This window comes from Hirundo rustica, chromosome 9 (assembly GCF_015227805.2).
Source record: "Hirundo rustica isolate bHirRus1 chromosome 9, bHirRus1.pri.v3, whole genome shotgun sequence".
Taxonomy (NCBI): domain Eukaryota; kingdom Metazoa; phylum Chordata; class Aves; order Passeriformes; family Hirundinidae; genus Hirundo; species Hirundo rustica.
The window spans coordinates 6,062,980-6,082,804 of NC_053458.1; the positions used below are offsets into that span (position 1 = coordinate 6,062,980).

The window sequence follows — 19,825 nt, forward strand, 5'->3', positions numbered from 1 at the left end:
TGCTGCCAGGGTGCACTTGACAGACAGCCAGGAAAGCAGGACAATCAGAAGCACGTCCTGTCGGAATGGGACTGCTGGCTGACATAAAATGCTGCTGAGGAACTGAAGAAAATGTGAGAACTTATCCCCCCCACACAAACATGAAACTTTAGCCACAACTTGCCTTCACCCCGTGCACACCATCCCCCTTAGGTCCTGCGGGTATGAGGCAACTGCTGTGCAAAGCCAGGGGCCTGCTAATGCCACAGTGGTGACAATTTGGGGGGATAAGGGGGAAAACTCTGGGGGGTTCAGAATGGCATTTCCAGTGGTATCACACCAGCTGTTCAATGACTTTTCCATAGACAAAGCCAATACTAGAACTGTGTGTATTTTTAGCAATAGCTTTAATACAAGTGCATACAACTACACAGCACACTTCAGTTTCGAAATTCAAACAAATCAGGCTTCAAGTGCATCTGAAACATTTCCTCCCTACTGTTGTTCCCTTTGGACACAACATTACTAATTGTCAGCCCTCTGGACAGTTCGGGTCCCTTTACACATTCTGTGCATTTATGACTCAGTTCCCTGACTGACGCTCATTTTAGGCTTGGGGGAAGGGGGACAGTTTATTCTGTGTTTCAAAAACACTTCCATTATAAATATGTGAAGGGCAACACAGCAGAACATTAAGGCAAAAATAAAACCAGCAAGATTTAATCAGACTAGAGACCACAAAAACACCACTTCACCTTTCCACCTCGCATTAACTCGTAATCCTTCCTGATTTGGTTCACACAACACACGAACCACCTGGGGTTTGGTACAGCTTCTCACAGCTCAGATGAGTTTTTGGTACAGTGAAGTCAACTTCAAGTCCGACTTTCAAACTTGAACATGCCTGTACCAGCATAGGCAGACCGAATGCAGCATGAAAATATGAAAAAAAGACTCTGGAAAGATACAACATTTTGGGCAAAACCAGATGTATAAAGGTTTTAACTGACTGTCAACCACATGTGTAGTTAGCGACAGAAACTAAGAATCTAAGAAAATGCCTTTACGGAAAGTAACCTCTGCCGCGGCACTCAGACCCCGCCATCCCCCCAAGAACCCGTTTGTTTTGCCCGAAGGAAAAGGAAAGCGAAAGAACAGCGAGCGCGTGAAGCGCCGTTCCGTTCAAAGGTTATCGAAGCCAAGGCGCGTCTGCGTACCCGGACAGCAGCATCCCTGCGGGAGCACGGGACCTGGAGCGCTTCGTGCTGCCCGCAGCCAGCCCGGGGGCTCCGTGCCCGCGGCCCCGCTCCCGTCCCCGCGGTGCCCGGGCGGGGCGGGGCAGCGCCGGCGCCGCTCGGCCACCAAGGGCAGGGGCTCGCTGCCCGCCCGGGGCTGCCCCGAGGGCCACCCGCAGCCCAGACCCGCCCTCCCCTCCCGCCCCGTACTCACACCGGCCATCCCTCGGCGCTACGAGCGGAGCGGAGGAGCGGGGCCGGCCGCCCGCCCGCCGGGCCCCGGCAGCGCCGCCTCCAGCGGGGCGGGAAGGGGCGGGATGGGAAGGGCAGGAGCCCCCGGCCGCGGCCCCGCCGAGCGCGTCACCAACAGGGAGAACGGAGATTGGAGCGGGGGCGGCCCGGCCCCGAGAGCCGCGGCCAGCCGAGGGAGGGGTGAAGCCCAGCAGGGCCCGGCCGGCCATGGAGGCGCGGGGATGTCTCTGCCCGCGTTCAGCCCGCGCTCGGCCCTGCGGGCATCTCCCCAAACTTCGGCCCCTGTTCGTTCCGCCCGCGCGTCCCGCCGGTGAGGGCGAACAAATGAAGACCGCGCTTCCTAAGCCATGAAAGAAAGAGGCTTAGCGAGGAGGTGCGGTCGTGTTTCATTCTTAAATCAGTGCCTGCTCAGCAGCTCCAGCGGCAAACCTTGGCAGCTCCTGAATGGGGGCGTAAGTGAACGCGACGCCACCGACTCCACAAACAAGGGCCCGAGGCTAAAAGGTTACGTGACCCATACACTGGAGAGGGTTCTTAAAAATGCGTGGTGAGCGCACAGCAGTGGCCCACAAAGCCTTATATTCAACGGTGAACATATTTACAAGGATGGAGGATATGGTTCTTGGTACTCAATTCTGGTTTTTCAATTATTCCCTCAAACATTACTAGATAAATTACTAACTTGGGCTCTTTTTTTTTTTTTTTTTTTTTTTTTTTTCCCTTAATATGCCTTATTCATCTGAAAAACTCCAGGAACGTGAACAGTTATGTAATGGGAAACAGTTCCATTATTAACTGCTGTCATGAAATCTATTTCTGCCAATACAACTACACTCGCAATTTCTAGAGAGCATGGAAGTGTACATTTTGATAAAATCAATGTATATTCTGGCGTTTCATTCATTAACTCTTTATCTCCATGTCATAAAATGTCTTCTAGGTGGAGAAAACAGCACAGATTCCTTTTACTTCATTTCAGACCCTAAACAGGACCACTCACATGAACCTATTCACTTTCTAAGCTGAGGATGGGGAAAGAGGCATCCCTCGGGAGGGAGCTCAGCCCTTCCTCATGCACACATTGTTCCCAAGGTAATCCCTGTCTCTTCACATCCACTGCAAAGTGGGTTCCTCAGCCCTTGGGCAGCCACTGTGCCCAGATGGAGAGATTACTTCTAACACACCCATGGCACGGTAACGGGTTAAAAAGTTGACTGTCGAATGGGAATTTTTATCCAGGGATCTGCTATTCTCTAGCAAACTTGTAGTGGTCCTTAATAAATGAAAGAAGGTTGAAACTCCCTGTCTAACAGGCAAGTTGACCAAGACAGTACAAGTGTCTAAAGCTGGATGGGTGAAATTCAGGCTTGTTCTAACTCTTTAGACTGGCCAAATGTCATCTAAATCAGTCTTCATAAGCTTCTCTTTATGTGATATTAGAGATTTTACTCTATCTTTCTTCGCATTGAATCAAATGTTAAGAGACCTAATTCTCCTGCCATACCACAAAAGCACAACCAAAGCTTTATTCAACACAAATAATGAACACCTGCTTTAAGATTTCTAGACTGGCACCAGACACCTATATGGTACAACTCCAATCCCTTTCATGAGAGTTTGGGATTCTCTCTAGGGCAAAAATAAATGTTCAGCAAGCTTTATAGACATGTCCAGCTCTAGAGTATCACCAGAAACTGATCTTAGATCATAGAACTACAGAGTATCCAGAGCTGGATGTGACCCACAAGGATGAGAGTCCAACTCCTGGAACTAGGTAACTAAAGCTAAGAACCATCTTCAATCCAACCAATCTGTCTTTAGAACCAGTAATAGCCAGCCTACACAGTGAGATCCAGCTTCAAACAAGCTATTTATCATTTTTATCATCCAGAAAGAGCTTTAATGCTGCTGTCCCATTTAAATTTCCAAATTAGGTGGTATACAAGCACACAAGAGGCTTGACCCAAAAAAGACTCCCACCTTTAAACACAAAAATCCCAAAACATAAAACCCCCAACCAAAATTCAAATCAAATATATAACAATAAATCCAGAACCTTACCATAAATACACATTATAAATAAATATGAGCTAATGATAGCTATATATATTATGAATATGAGCTAATAAAGGAAAGTCTCATTCTGACTTTTCATTATGGTAGGTCAAGAAAAATGCGACAGACTTGAACTTAAACAGATGGTTTACTATATCCAATTGTATAGGCTATAGAACAGCCAGATATTATACAGGATGTGTTGGATATTAGCAGTCATGACATTGTATTTCATTGCTTTGGGAAAAAAAAAAGGAAAACAAGTGAAAACTGAAAGTGAAACTTGCCTGAAGTTGGAGGGTATGGCGGAGGATGGTGTCCTCTAAAGCATGGATCCACTTCTCCCTCTCATCTGCATCTCGAGCTGAAAAAGTATTCAAAAGTTATTGTTAAATTACATGCAGTCTTTTATATTAAAAGGCATAAGCAAACAGGCCTGATGTTCACACTAAATATGGAAATTAACCATACTGCCTTTGTTTACCACCAAGCACATAATCCCACAGTTGTCTGAATACTGTTTCCTCTTTTGTGGTTACAGCTCTGTCCCTTGTCCAGCTTTAGGGGAACGCATACAAAGAGAGTTTGCACAGACATTCCTCACTTCATTCATCAAGTAATTTTTAAATGTTCTTATTTACAAGAAAATAACCTGTTATAAATTATCCAGTAATTCTACTTCAGTGTGGACATAGTAACTTTCGGTATGGATTCATAATACAGCCCTAACAGGTCACTGGTGTGAATAATGAAGCGCAAAGAATAATCTTAAATGTGCAACAAACATTAAATTGAAGAAAATTCTCTAAAACTGCTTTCTTTCCTCCATACCCCCAGTACAGATATGCCACTTTTACTTCACTAGTCTGAAAGAGTTCCTTGCTGTGCTCTAGGAGTGCCTAAAAAACAAAGGAGCAGAGTCAGTGGATTCCAGGTAAAGAAAAAAGGGAAAATTCCAGAGGCATTAAACAGACTAAACAAACTGGCCTGTAAATGGATTGAGAATAGTTACTAACAATTGTTTCTAGTTCCTCATTCAAATGGAAGATATTAAAAAAACAGGAAGCCTGCTAAAAGCAAGGAAAGCTTAAGTGAGCTAGCACCTATTATGAATCAGCGAGCTGAGATTTCTATCTCACTTATTTTTAAAGAGTTCAGAGGAAATATCTTTAGGTTTTACTGAAATGTACTCTCCAGCTCAAAGTGCTTTGTTTCAATGTTCCCTTCCTCAGCCTTTTGTTTCCACTGCTTTTATTTTTTGGAATTTTGCAGCTTAAACCTATCAGTAGTTAAAAATGCCCCAAGTCTTCTGAATGTGTAGATTTTGCTATATTCCCCACTAATTTAAAGATAAACATACTGCACTGTTTACTTCAGCATATATACATTAATTATGTCAAATTAATAAAACCATCAGGAAAGAGCTGACTATGTATGTGCTTGTGAGAAATAATTATGAACGACCTTTTAATACATAAACTTGCTCAGAGCCTAACTGATGAGATGACCTCACAAAATAGGGGGGCAAAACTTCCACTACACACAAGGTTAAAGATTGAATTCTATCTAGCTTTTTTCCTAAAAGCACACATTTTTCCAATCTACTACAAGTCAATCCTTACTCATTTTTCTTTTCAAATAGTAGAGTATGATCAATTGCCACAGACATTTTTGCCACATTACCATTAACCGGACATAAGGGAAAGTGGCTATCAAAATGCTTTCAGATGCACCGAGAAAGCCACACACAAAGAAGTTAAAGTAATTAAATATTACTCAGCACAGCAGGTGACTTTCCTGCAGGAAATGCAGCAAGTATTAAAAAGCTGGATATGCCATTGTGATGCACTCTATAGCTCATTAGAAAGAGCTTCTAACTTCCAGGACTCTTCTCACTGGTGATCCATATTTGAATGGAGAAGCTGAAGCAGGCACTGAGGACGAGTTTATAATGCAGTGAAAGCAGACAGGATGGAGGGACTGTGAACTCTGCCCAGTGACTGCAGCACACTAAACACATTTTGCAACAGGCAAACTACAATTTTTCTTTTGACATTCTGTACACACATACACACACAAACACTGTTCTTCTTGCACAGCATACCTTACACCTTAACACTAATTGCAATTACTAAACTAATCAGCTACCTTACACCTTAACACTAATTGCAATTACTAAACTAGTCAACTAGAATCAATTTCAATGTTTCTTAGTCTCTTTGGTTCTGCTTACCAAAACCAGGCCCCTTGGCCTTGTCCTGCCAGACATCTCAATCAAGTTTATTCTTCCTATACCAGTCACCACTAAACATATATAGTTACCTGGGTCATTAATCTATCAATATTTGAAATGTATCAGTGCTTTAAATTTTCAAAGGTGTACCCAAAACAACAGTGGTTAGCATTATTTCAATTAGTTTCTCAGGTTTGTTTTCTGGTTTCCTGTGTTTTTTTTTTTTTAATCACCATCTTCCAGTCCCAAAACACATCTTACTGGGAAACTGGGGTACAAGTCATTGAAGAGTTATTAAGTAATTCATGGGATACAAATATCCTATGTTGAAGGGTTTTTTTTCCCACGATTATTTAAACTAAAAAGGAAACAATTAAGCTGCAGACCAGTGAATTAATCCTTGTATTGCAGCAGGATTTCTGTGATCTTCCATACTGCCAGCAAAAAGAGGTCATGGTATTAGTTAAACACTAATCTCAATATACAGTAGCACGTTAACAAAGGTTATCACATTCTGACTTATATCTGAACCCCCACCAGAACTTAGACAGGGAAGCAGGGAAGACCTAGAAAACAAGTAATCCATACAGTTCCAAAATGAAACTGACCTTTCCATGCCCATTAATAAACTAAATTTTTGAAACTTCTGCTTCTCCAATGACCCCTTTATAGCTCTCTCTACCAACGCTCAGCAGAGGGGGAAAAAGCTGTATTTTTTCCTCTTATATTAGACATTGCAATCTTCTGGCACAGCATGGTCAATCCTTAGGGAGCACACATGAATCTCATCAACCCTGCTATTAGAGAAAGTCTTGGGCATGATAAATCCAGGAAGACTGCCATGAGAAGACTGCTTACTGCATAGAAACACAACATCAAAACCTTTTAAGCGCTCTCTGTTCAGGACACTGGTTTCATTTCAGACCATCTATCATCAACAGCAGATCCTCCTGGCTCTCCTCCATAGACTCTTAAGAAAACCATGGAGAAAACCAGCGGGATGCAGTTTTTAGTAAAGCAAGATGCAAGGAAAGTTATATTAAATCTAATCAAAATGGCTGCTGTGAGATTAGGTGCAAGTAAGAGCTCCCTAATGGTAAAAGCAATTTAGAACTGAACAGCTGCCAAAAGACCACTGATGAAAAAAAAAAAAAATCAATAGGAACATTCAAAAAAGAGATTAGTCGACACACTCAGAAAGAATTTATGGGAAAAACCTACACACAATGGTCAGAGATCATTATCTACCCATCTGTAGGGAAAGCTAAATATCCAAGCTGTTTTTCATTTAAAGGAGGCAACTTTGGTCAAAGATAAAGCTCTAATACCTTTGCACCTAAGAAGCCTGTGATGCACAGTACCTAATATCCACTCTGCATCTGCAGATAAGTTCTTCAGCAGGTAGGGACAAGAATGCCCTGCTCATTAGTCCTGTGCCTCAAGTACATTGAAATCACTCCAACTTTTCTATCATTTGATCAGGCTCCATTTTAAAGTTAATCTCCTCCTCAATTCCTATGTGAGACCTACTCCAGAATTTGTTTCTCACAAAGGAAAGACACCTGGACATGAGAAATAACTTAAAGACATGAAGATGGTTTTTAGTCTGAGGGGCTAATGCAAGAGTTACCTGGTCAGCTGAAATTCAAATTGTGAGCATGAACTATCCACAAAAATAGCCAGGCTATGTCTGCACTTGAGAGGGCACTAACGGTGCCTGTGTTTTTCTCTTATTTTAAGTGCTAGAATTCTAATTCAGTTTTTACTGCAGTTTAACAGTGAAGATTTGCACGTGAAAGAAGCTTAAATCCGCACAGAGCTGCATAATCACTGCTGTGTGCAAGAGACTGGAATCATTAATGGCTGAAACATTGCAATTTACTGTGATTATGTCAGTTAAGCTATTCTTACAGTTCTTTTTTTTTTCCCCTAGTAGAATTAGTATTTATGAGCTAGATTACAGTTTGTTCCCATATGCCTAAGCCCTCACTTGTCTGTGTCTATGGTGCATCCTTTGAAAGACACCTGTATAATTTACTGTGACATCTCAGGCATATCTAAGACAAGCACAGGGCACTTAACATGATCACAGTCCTATTTATGACTAGCTCAGAGAAACACACTTGAAAAGTATGTCATTCATTGCAGTGAGTTTTAATATGATTTTTTTAAAATGTGTATTTTTATGATCTGTCTGGTTGAGCTTATTCCTAAGATATTGTAACATCAATCTTACACTAAAAAAAAAATCTGAACTCTTTCCTAGAGAAGGTCCAAAGAAAGGAAAGCAATTATTTGATCAAAGAGAAAATTATAGAATGAAAAAAGTACTAAACACAAGAATTACTGCTTCTACTGCAGAATTTCTGTAATTCCAAAAAATTGTGGTTTAAAACTCCTTTTTGTTTTATGAAATAGTCCTTTATCTCTGAACTCCCCAAGCGGCTAAATCAGATATGTCAGGGATTTTTAAAAGTTCTGTTCTATGAGGATAAGAAGGCAAATGAAATGCAACTACATTAGATGCTCTCAGCTTCTATTAATTTCCCAAATAGAGAATAAATTTTATAATTTAGAGTTCCTGTAATATTTACTTTGCTGTGGAGAGATTATATGTGTTTATATAACGTATACCAAATGTTAAAGTACAGCATAAAACAGATTACTTTTTCCAGCCTAAGCTTGATAGCATCTAAAGATTAGATATAAACAAGTTTAACAACTCTGCTCCACGACACAGCATTTACCACCAGCATTTCTAGGTCATGCACAGCAGTACTTGGAAGACAGAATACACACAAAATATATCACCTCTGAATCTGCATACTGGTGCTTATTCTGGGTGTGTGTGCATCTATATGGGCATTAGGATGAAAGAAAAGCCTGAAGAATTAGTGGGGAAAAAAAAAATTACTAGATTACTTATAAAAACACCATCTTGTCACAAAAAGAAATGCATATTTTATTTTCATTCACTGTGACCTACTTACAGGCAGAACTCAGTAAGAAGAGTCTATTACACCCACAGAGTCAATGGAGTCAATTATGCAGCCTTTATTCTGACAGAACTTCCACTGATTTTTATGCAAAATTCCTGTATTTTCTCAGCCAAGTGCAGAACTAATGTAGTATCTTTACACACAAATCACCAGATAATAGAGATGAAATCCTGGCTGCACTGAGATCGATAGGATTTCTGCCACCAGTCTCAATGGAGAGAGATTTTATCAGTAGTGCTCAATAAGGTGGAAAAGTCACGCATCACAGGACTGTTCCATGGCTAAATAAATTGCTATTTAAAGTCACTGAAGGCCTTTCAAACCATAGAAAAGCATGCAAGATGAAGCAGGGTTTCATACAGCCTAGAAAAACACCGTACTTCCACTGCTCACAAATATCCTTCTAACACACGCAGCTCCCACATCTGGCAGAAGGTTGAACATTATTTCCTGTATATCTTAATTTTGGAGTTGTCACAGTCATTATTCTCCCTCCTCCTAATCCTCCCCTTGCTGCCATTCTCCACCCACACACATAAATCAACTTTCCTTTCTTGTTCTGCAGGTGTCTGAGCAGCCTGAGCTCCCCATCCCTACAGGAAACTCCTGTGCAGCCACAAGGCACAAAGTCATGCCCAAACAAAAGGCATCCAAAGGGCTCCTGTGTACAATGTGTTTGCAAGTTTAATCTGTGATCTTGAGAAATCAACTGAACTGTTCTTTTATTGGTACCTAAGCTCCAAAGCCTTTTTAGCAAGCTTTATAATCAGCCCAGGAACTCAGCTTTGGGTGGAAACTTGTGTGACAAGGGAAACACATGAGCAAGTTGCTATTAGTTCTGGAAATCCATATATAATGTGTCATTTCGTAATTAAACGTCTCTGAGTGTGGGACAAATATGCAAGTGTATGGTTTTTCACTAGAGAATAATACTCAAATATTAATATGAGCAACACTAAACAATACTTCATACGGTATATCCTGTGGAAATGGCTTTTAGGGTATGTTTGCATTTAAAATTAATCACAGAATCACAGAATGGTTTGGTTTGGTAGAGATCTTAAAGAGGATCTCATTCCAACCCCCTGCCATGGGCAGGGACAACTTCCACTGTCCCAGGAGCCCCGTCCAACCTGACCTTGGACACTTCCAGAGGTGGGGCAGCCACAGCTTCTCTGGGCACCCTGTGCCAGGACCTCCCCACCCTCACAGGAAAGGATTTTTTTCCATTGCAGATCCCACTGATAAAGGTCTGAAACTACAAGTTTAAGGTAGAAACCATATTTTGGCTTAAATTAAAAAAAAAAAAAAATCAGAATAGAAGAACAAAAATATAACCATTTTCTTAGCCAATAAAATAAATGTCAATTTAAAAGGTCAAACTCAAGGTTATTGCTAGTCAAAACAGAAGGAAAAGAGGGTTGAACTACTCAGTAGCCTTCCCCTCCTCATAGTGAGACCTTTTCTGGCCACTTTTCCCCTTCCAAAATACTTGCCATGCATCACATATACAGTTGGGATAAGAGATTCATATTGATGCCAAAAGTAACAATCTCTTCCAGAGGAAGAAAAAAAGAGAACAAATCAACCCATCACATAGCGACTGTCTCATTGTATTATTTCTTTTCTACTCTCAAGTTTAAGGTATCATTTGAAATCTTAAGCTTTAACCTTATAAACAGAAAGCCAGGATGTCTTTATATATGACGGTATCCATTGAGTACAATTAAATAACAATTAAAAATGGCATAACCATGGGGTGACTGGAGAACAGACAATTACAACACAGGATGCTGCTGGTGCAAGAAGAACCTGCATGAAACAGGCAAAGCACAACCACGCACCATTCCCTGCCCTCTGGTCACATGTTCCAACCACTCAAAACAGCAGTGCAATGCATCAATAGCAAAAAGGAGGCAGAGAGAAGAGAGGGCAAGACAAAAAAATCACTGCAAAAGCTCAGCCCAGCTCTGGCTCACGGAGGAATTTCTGCAGTTAATGCCAAGCAGTGGAGGATGAGGTGCAGCCCAGACCTGGGCAGGAAAAGGGAGGATGACAGGAAGCTCAGCTTTACTCTGATCATAGCTGCTCATCCTCCTCTGCAATATAAAAGCACAGCTGAGCATAGCATGGAGGAATTCACTGTTTCAGCATCAGCAGAAGCCTAAAAGACCCAGGAAAATGTGAACTTAGGACAAACGATGTTGTCACAGCAGTTATAGACATCCCTGAAGAAACCAGCATAGACCAAGAATTCACACCAAAATCCCTCTCTAGGCACTTTTCAATATCAAATTTAAAAAGCTCTAAAACTTTTTGGTTTTGAAGGCTGCAATTGATGAATTGTTATTTAAATCAGGTAATGTGATAGACTTAAGTGCCTCTTCATACCACAAGAGCAGTCAGCTTCCTGTCATCTATTTGGTGGACAATGTCAAAGATTTCTAGAAGACTGTAAATATTAACTATTTCTGCAAGTAATGTGGAAACACAGGTATAAAACCAATATAATTAATTTTGATTTGCAATGCAAATACATAAAATCTCAAATTCTGATACTGCTCAGGAGCTAAGGACCCCAGTATATCCTCAGTAATAATGCCTCCCAAATGAACAAAAAATCCTTGCTTTTATAACATTATGGTGACCTCTTGCTGGGTACATCTCCTTTTTTCCTCAGCTGGGATGGTGGGCAGACACAAATCAAGCTACAAAACTGGGAAATGATGGGGAAAAAGGAGAAATCTACCTTTACCAGCTGACAGCTTTCAGGTAACAGGAGAATAAGTTGCACAGCAACATTCACGCTTCATTTCTCAGATACTTTTGTTGCAGGAATAGGAAAGGAAAGACAAAAGCTAAAGCAAAATCATCTCAGATCAATGCACTGGACTGCTTCCAATCTTTCCATCCTTTATTACACAAAACTGATTTGTCTTCCAAGGAGCTGTACTGCAGGCTGTAAGAATAAGAGCTGGATTTTCAGGTAGGAATTTAAAAATATGATTTTTTTTTTTAATATGAATTCTCTTTTCTGCACACAATGTGCATTTAGTGAAGTATTTCAGTCCAGATAGAATCTATTATTGCTTCAGGTTAGACAGCAAATCAAATATCAAGAAGAAATACAACAATACCCTTGCCAGAGTCTCTTGAACATCATGTTCCCACTCTTGGATTTAAGTCACAATCATCCCAGCGAGGAGAAAGAACAGCTAAGTAATATGAAAGATTGAAGAAGTGAATTTCCAAATGGAAAGAGTTTAAAGCTCAGTGATGATATGAAGATGTTAAAAGAAAAACAAACCCAACCCCCACAGTGTTTGAAAGTTATGGAACATTTAGAACAGGGACATGTACTGCAGCAAGGAAAAATATATTACCAAGAAAAAGCTTCCTGACAGGAAGGTAAATTAAACTAAAAGTATTATCCCAAATGTCTTACAGCAACTTAAATGGATTTCTGCATCTAATCTGAAAAAACTCATGAGGGAATACTTTAAGATCTTCCTAATTCAAAAGCCTTACAAGCAAGCCATGAAACTGGATATTCAGCAGGGCCAAACAAGGACCAATCAAGAGATAAAATACATTACTTTTATATCTATTTTAAAATTTCTGAGGTCATTCTACCTCCCTTCCCCCTCCAATATGAACAAGCATCAATATACCTGTACATAACAATAGAATAAAAGGACAAAATCTGCTGGGCACTCCAGCAGAGGTTAAAGTCAAGCTGACAGTAAAAACAAAACATGCTCTTTGTTTTACTGCCCATATTTATTCAATTAACTTCTGTCCTTTATACCCAGGTACTAAGGATATGGACCCCATTTGGGATGTGCTCAGCCATCTTTCAAAACCTACAATATCTTTGTAATGAAAACATTTTAACTTTTACTGATGTTCAGTACAGGGGTGGCCACTAGGAAGCACGGCTGAGAACAGAAAAAAGGGAGATTGTCACAGGTAGAAACAAAATATGAACTTTCCTTCTGAGAAAGACTCAGAAGTTGCCAAAATCCAGTGACAAGCAAATCTTAGTGGGAGATGCTGGAGCTTTGGCGCTTTGGAAATTCAGTTACACACACACATACACATATGGAATCAGCTTCCATGTGAGAAGTTGGTCACAGTTTTAAATTACTTCCTTGCCCTTCATCTCATTACTTCCATCTCTAGAGTATCAGTCAGATGTGCAACTTTGAGCAACTGACATTAAGAAATAATTAACCCAGAATGAAGTTTTTCTTTCATTTTTCATAAATTCAAATTCTATCACTGGCTGTCAGCAAACCCTTAATGAGGTACCAATCAGTACTTAAATGTACTGAGCAAATGGAGAACCTGAAAGAGAAACTGTCCCACTGCAGGTGGGACCCCAACTTAGGTCAGGAGATCTTTCAAAACTTGGATTTTTAAAGTTCTGGTTTTTCCCCAGCAAGGCTCCAGCTTGTCTGAAACCCTGTCTGTCCTTGAGAAAGAAGGAAGGCAGCAAGAAGGAAGGAAGGGACTGTAAGCTGCCAATCCTGCCATCTTCTCTTGTCCAAGACTTCTTTTATAAAGGGTGAATGAATTTATAGCTATGACTACCTTGCAGAACAAAAGTTCTATCTTACTCAGGTATTAAAAGTTAGGAAGAAATTGTCAGGAATTTTGTATATTTTCTTGGATTATTCCCAAAATCTGCCCTACACATCCTATGTAGTCTCAGCATACATTTTTGTAATATTTACATTATTAACCACTTGCCATTCATGACTGAAAGTGACCTGCATTTTGTATAAGTTAAAACCTGTGTAACACCGAATTAATTTAATATAATGCACAAACACTTGACATAAATATGACAGAGGTTGTATGAGATGAGAATGCATTTACAGTGGCTGTAAGAACTACATTTACAGTTCCACAGAGCTTTTTTTACACTTAAATATCACAAGACTGATATCTTACCTGTCTTTATACATTTTTGCATTAAATCCATGTATATTAACACTGTGCTTGTAGCATTATAAATTCCTGGGTATCAGGAAGGTTATCTTCAAAATATGCTAATAGAAAAAGCATAATACAGAAAATAGTGTACAATATCTTAGTTGTACACTAAGGGGGGATACATAAATTCTGGCCTAATATGAAATGCAGAGAAAGAGAAATTACCAAGCACAAGATGTGACAGCATTGCTGTTCAAAAATTATTAGTATTACTTAGAGTAGAACATTACTTATGTCAAATGTTATCAGTTTTCTTAAGACATCTGGCTACCCAAAGGAGGATACAGCACATAACAAATCACTGAAAACAAGGTGTATTAAAAAAGGTTTATCTCAGAAACCAAAGATTAGAGATTTCTAGATTTACCTGTATCAAGTTCTCAAACATTCAGCAGTATTTAGCTTTGTAGTACTGAAAGACTGCCCTGGTACAGCATTCCATTACTGCATTAGCAATTAGCTTGCATTTTAACAGTTATCCTTGGGAACAGTAGATTTAAGTATTAATGTGAGCTCAGCATTATGAAGGTACATTTATAAGGCTCAATGCAGTAAAAAGCCAGAGGACAGCAGCAGCATTTAGGAAAAACTACAGCACAAGGAATACAGAAGCCGGTGGCAATATGGTGTACAATTAATATTTATCATTAGAAACAGTCTCACAAAAGCAGCAGTATTGATGATAATCTGCAAATCACTGATTTAAAAATATGTACAGGACAATATAAGGTATAGAATTATTTCAGTTTACATAAATTAACATGACTGCTTAAACGCAAATGTGCCTCTTGGATATTTACAGTTTCCAGCTCTATACAAAGCAATTATTTATTTATTCACTGCATTTATAAGAAAAGCAAAAGGACTAAAAATGCTAGCCGCAAAATATTTTCATTGCGCTTCCCAAAGATTTTAACATTCAGAAAAAGGAAGTTCTCTATTCAATATCAGCACAGCATTTTGCCTTACTGCTGCAGACAAAATAATTTAAGGAGTACATAGCAATTATATCAAGCCTTACCCTTTCTACCGGTGAGCCATAGCATGCAATGACGAAACATAGCAGTGGCAGATGGCATTGGTGTTAGGAAATGTGAATAAAAGGATAATAGCAGAGAAATGGTGACTGGCAGACAAGACACAGAAATGTAGATGAAATGAATGCAAGCTGGTAAATCTTGAAGCAAAGCTCCACCGTTAAGCCAAACGTTGCCTCTAGTCTCCTCATAATTGAGCATTAGGTTCTATCTGGATACAAATTGCAACCTTCAGACCAGTCTTGATTCTCTTCATAAAGAAATGCATAATTGTATCTTGATAACGAAGGTCAGAAACGTTTTGTAAGCGAAACCCATAATCAGAAGCACATTTACTTTCTCCCCTCGAGTGATTTACTCTTTACATTATTCATCTCCAAATCCTGCCAGAGCTACAGTCTCTTTTTAGCACATATGTATCCACTGCAGATGTAAATCCCTGCCTAACCTGCAGCACCCCTGCATCCAGAATGTTCTCAGTGTGCTCGTTCATGCTGCTCTGTTGCCAAACATTTAAAATCATCCATCAAATACAAGTGGAATCTATTATAAGAAAAAACAATCTCTTCTTTCAGCTCACCCTGAAAATGGAAGGTTTTCTGATCAACAGTTATTGTGAAGGTGCTGTCGTCCTCATCGTCTATACCAATCACAGCTCCCTGTGAAACAAAGAACAAAATCCTGATAAGGCAAGCAGTGACATCAGCAGCAGACACTCTATCACTACACCACTGGAATTTAAAAAGCTTTGACAAATTAGAAGGAAACCGAATACAGTAAAGAGCAGAAAGATTCTCTGTTCCGTCATAGGATGCAGTCAGTTCTTTAAAACAATAAATTTTCAGTTGCAGAAAAAAATCAGTGGATGTTTGCAAAGCTATTACCTAGACAATAATATGCATCTTTTATTTTTGTCATGGAGGTGGCTTTATGCTGCAGCAGTTCCCTACTATGTTCCAACTTGTATTTTAAAGAAAAGTGAGAAGCAATATTTTATACGTATTTTCAGTGTATAAAAATAATAATTCATAAGTACTCTACAAAAAGAAGCTCTTGACCTGATTTTATCTACCAGCCTGTAATAAAAAATAAATCATTCTAGCAGAATGAATTTGGCCCATCATGTCATGTCACTGGTACACTGCATGATCTAATTTTCAGTCCCTAAGTAATATTAACAGTAAGTAATCAGGACATATCAGAAGCAACTAGCTTTGTCTTCTAATTCTTCATGAATTATTACAAGAAAATGCAAATTAATTAAAGACCATCTGTGCTTACCTATTTACAAATCTATCCGCATTTTCATTCCTGCCCCCTCCAACACATAATAAATAACAGTTTCACTCAGGAGAAGACACAAAAAAAAGGACAATTCAAAGTCTCTGCCAACTCCAATAAATTGTAATATGTAGCTCAAAAATCACCAGTGGATTTACTCAGTTTCTTTTCTCCTTCTCCAAGGAGACACCAGGATCTGTTGCATCCTTCCCCCTCCCACAAAGCAGACAGACATCCCTGGGAGGTGCACATATTTAAAGGGTAAATTCTGCCCGTACTCTCAGAGTACACCAAGAGTAACATCACTAGCAGGAGCCCCGAGTCAATTCCAAGCGGTGCTTCCTTCCACCCAGCCCAGCACCCCACAGCAGGGCTGGGGGTCAGGGATACCCCAGAACGGCCCCAGCAGGGCTGGGGGTCAGGGATACCCCAGAACGGCCCCAGCAGGGCTGGGGGTCAGGGATACCCCAGAACGGCCCCAGCAGGGCTGGGGGTCAGGGATACCCCAGAACGGCCCCAGCAGGGCTGGGGGTCAGGGATACCCCAGAACAGCCCCAGCAGGGCTGGGGGTCAGGGATACCCCAGAACGGCCCAAACCTAAGGATGGTTTGGGGGTGCAGGAAATCAGAAGGTCACTGCAAGTTGGACAGTGTCGTTCTCAGCAGCTGTATCACAGAGTCACCGTGGCTGGAAAGGAGCTCGAAGATTATCAAATGCAATTGTGAACCCAGCACCATCGTGTTCACCACTGAGTTATCTCAGCAAGTGCCACACCCGCACATCTTTTGAACGCTTCCAGGGATGGTGACTCCACCGCTTCCCTGGGCAGCCTGTTCCAATGGCTGACCATTGTTTCAGGGAAGAAATTTCCCCTAATATCCAATCCAAACCTGCCCTGGAGCAACTTGAGGCCATCTCCTCCCATCCTGTCACTTGTTACCTGGGAGAAGAGACTGACCCTCACCTCAGTAGAACCTCATTTCAGAGAATTGTAGAGAGTGATAAGGTCACCCCTGAGCCTCCTTTTCTCCAGGCTAAAGATACCAAAAACCTCTAAGTCAGACATCAAGACTATAACCAAGATATTCTCCCCAGAGGATACAGGTAAAACTCACATAAACACATAAAACCAGCTGAGTCCTGCCCCATGCTAGGTGTGGGAGCGGGGAGAGCTCTCCTGGGCTCAGCACATACTGTCACTGCAACGCTGGGGCAGAGGGTCCCAAAAGCACAGAAAATGCTTCCTCTGTCATGCAGATAACACATATGAACAAGTAAAATTAAAAATAAGAGCGGGAAAGTTTACAGATATTCCAGAAAACTTTAGCAGGACGTAAGCATAGCGCAGATGACACAGAGTGATTTATGATTACACTTTCCTAAGTACACTAAGACAATCAGCAAAAGAATTTGAAGATGAAACTTCAGGCCTATTGAATGTTCGTCAGGAGCAAAAAGGTGAGGAACAAGCTTTTCATAATCCATTCAAGAGAAAAGGAAATATTTTAGCCAAATTGCTTGTTACATGTTTGTTTATGTTCACACCTACAGTTACAAATCAACGATTACTCTAAACAGAAAACCTCTTTGATAGAATTTCAGACTGCAGAAGCCCATCTGTTCAGCTATCAGTATCACTGTCATCTGCCAGGGGAGCTGCTTTACAAAAGCAGAAAAAAGGAAGATTCCTTCCTTCCTCACAAAAAAAAAACCCAAAACAAACAACCCAAACAAGTAAATCACATGTATTCAGAGAAAGGCTGGGGGACTTCGTAAGTTTTCAGCAAACTCCACAAAATAATTTGTGATGGAAGAGTGGCAGATGGGAGAAGAGAAAGGGGCTGTTTTATGTGAAATACATATAAAGATGGACCAGGCAATATTGAACAGATTGTTCACTTTTAATATTTCCTAAATTGGCAGGCTGAGGCCAGCCTCCACAGTGACTGGCTCACAGCACTATTAAAGCAGGCATGGCTTTTTGGACTGAATTTTTCTGCACCGTGAAAATACCTTCCTCCTGAATCTTTGGGAATGTCTTGTTCTAGACAGTGGTTGGAGCGTACATTTCCCTTAAAGAAATGCTGAATTAAGATATCAATACATCAAGCAAGGCAAAGTGCAAAGAAGTTATCTGGAATCCAAGTTAAAGGGGATTTTCTGAGTCTTACAAGGCTACATTTACCCACAGAAAGACCAGAAAGGACTAACAACAGAAGGAAGGAGTAACTGGAAAATGCAGTTTTCCTTCAACACTCATCACATAGTTTGTAAGACCACAGATGCCCTTCTCTAGACTTCTCTAACTTCAACTTTGAAAATGATCCCAGTCATACCCATCATTCTCCTCACTCCTTCCCCCTACTTGCTCCAGCTCTTCACAAGACTGCTGCAGGGTAGAACGAGAAACTTTATGAGAAACGGGAAAAAAATATAGGAAAAGGACTTGTGCAAGAAATAGTTTTGGCACGACCACGAGGTAAAAACCGGGCATGTGCAAAGACATCCCAGCACTCTCACCTCACCTCAGTAGTGCCACTTGCAGCTACAACAGCAGCACTCAAGGCTAAATGTCCCACAGCAGAGTGCCTCAAACAGGTAACGCTCAGCTTCCCCACTCTGCACCTTCTGCCTCTCTTTCCCCGGTTTGTACACCCCTCTCCAGCCACATTTCAAATACTTCGCCAGCAGTGTTCTCCCTTCTCTTTCCAGCCCTCCTGTGCTTCACTAAGCTCAAGCCTAGGCCTAAGGAGTGTCCAGACTGGCAGGATGGAGGAGATGGTAAGAGAAGAAAAACAAATCAGGACAGAAGGAGCAGTTTCAGAATGACTTCTGCAGGTACAGAACAGTATACACATATATTTATCTGTGTATATACACATGGACCTCCAGACAGAGAAATGAGAACTGCAAACAGAAAATTTTTCATAGCATCCTATTACTAACCCATCTTACTCTGCCACAAAATGCCTTCTAATACCTCATATAAAATGTATATTTTTATACCATATATAAATTACAGAGTGTAATTAGCCCAGCATGTTGCTTGACCTCTAAGGTTTGCTTTCTTTAAATACTTTCACTATTTCAGCATTTTCAGCGTATTCAGAGGCAGGAATAGAGCCCAAACCTCAAAAGTCTCCTTGCAGTTCTCTCCATTAGGACACATCATACACAGTAAGTCATTAAGTACTGAATAAAACAACACTTACCCTGAGTCTAACACACCCCCGGCGTGAGCCTCTCATCATTTTGTCTTTTGACTGAAAGAGAAAAAAAAAACCAGATCAGTGGGTTAACAAAAACAGTAGGAAGAAAGTTATTCAAACCAGCAGAGAAAGAATAAAACATTTTTGCATCATGTTTTAGTGACTGATTAAACAAGATGCAATTTCTTTTACAAAATAGGTTAGTTCCCACCACCATGGTATGGAAAATGAATCCTTCAAAAAACAAGAATATATTATCCCACTTCAAGAAGTTTTCTAAACACCTTCAAGAAATACTTATGAGATGCAGTCCACGCCTTTATAGAAAGTAAAACAAAGGGAAGAAGAAAGGACTTGAGGAATATTAAAAATCAGCAGTCTGCTGATTCACATCTTCCTCCTTTCTCTCCTACTTCCAGGAGAGTGTCCATAAAACAAAATCCAGCTGTGCAGGCAGAATTGTACAAGTGAAATTTTATATGTCAGAAACTTCCCCTGTTTTTTACCCCTTTTAGGCAGATACAAAAACCATGTTTAGACATTTTTG

The 19,825-nt window shown here is 40.5% G+C and overlaps 1 protein-coding gene across 4 annotated transcripts in view; it reads right to left on the minus strand.

Moving 5' to 3' along the window:
• The window catches only part of OSBPL9 (oxysterol binding protein like 9), a 56,641-nt gene that overhangs the window by 28,411 nt on the left and 8,405 nt on the right, over positions 1-19,825 (minus strand). For 2 of the 4 annotated variants that reach the window (XM_040072342.2, XM_040072340.2), the window contains exons 2-4: positions 19,282-19,332; positions 15,369-15,447; positions 3,809-3,885 (exon numbers count right to left, since the gene is read on the minus strand). In XM_040072342.2, coding sequence (XP_039928276.1) covers positions 3,809-3,885; positions 15,369-15,447; positions 19,282-19,332 — 207 coding nt within the window. Of the gene's footprint in view, positions 1-1,196; positions 1,299-1,428; positions 1,516-3,808; positions 3,886-15,368; positions 15,448-19,281; positions 19,333-19,825 lie in introns of those variants that run through there. The other 2 variants (XM_040072343.2, XM_040072344.2) reach the window with 2 other exon arrangements.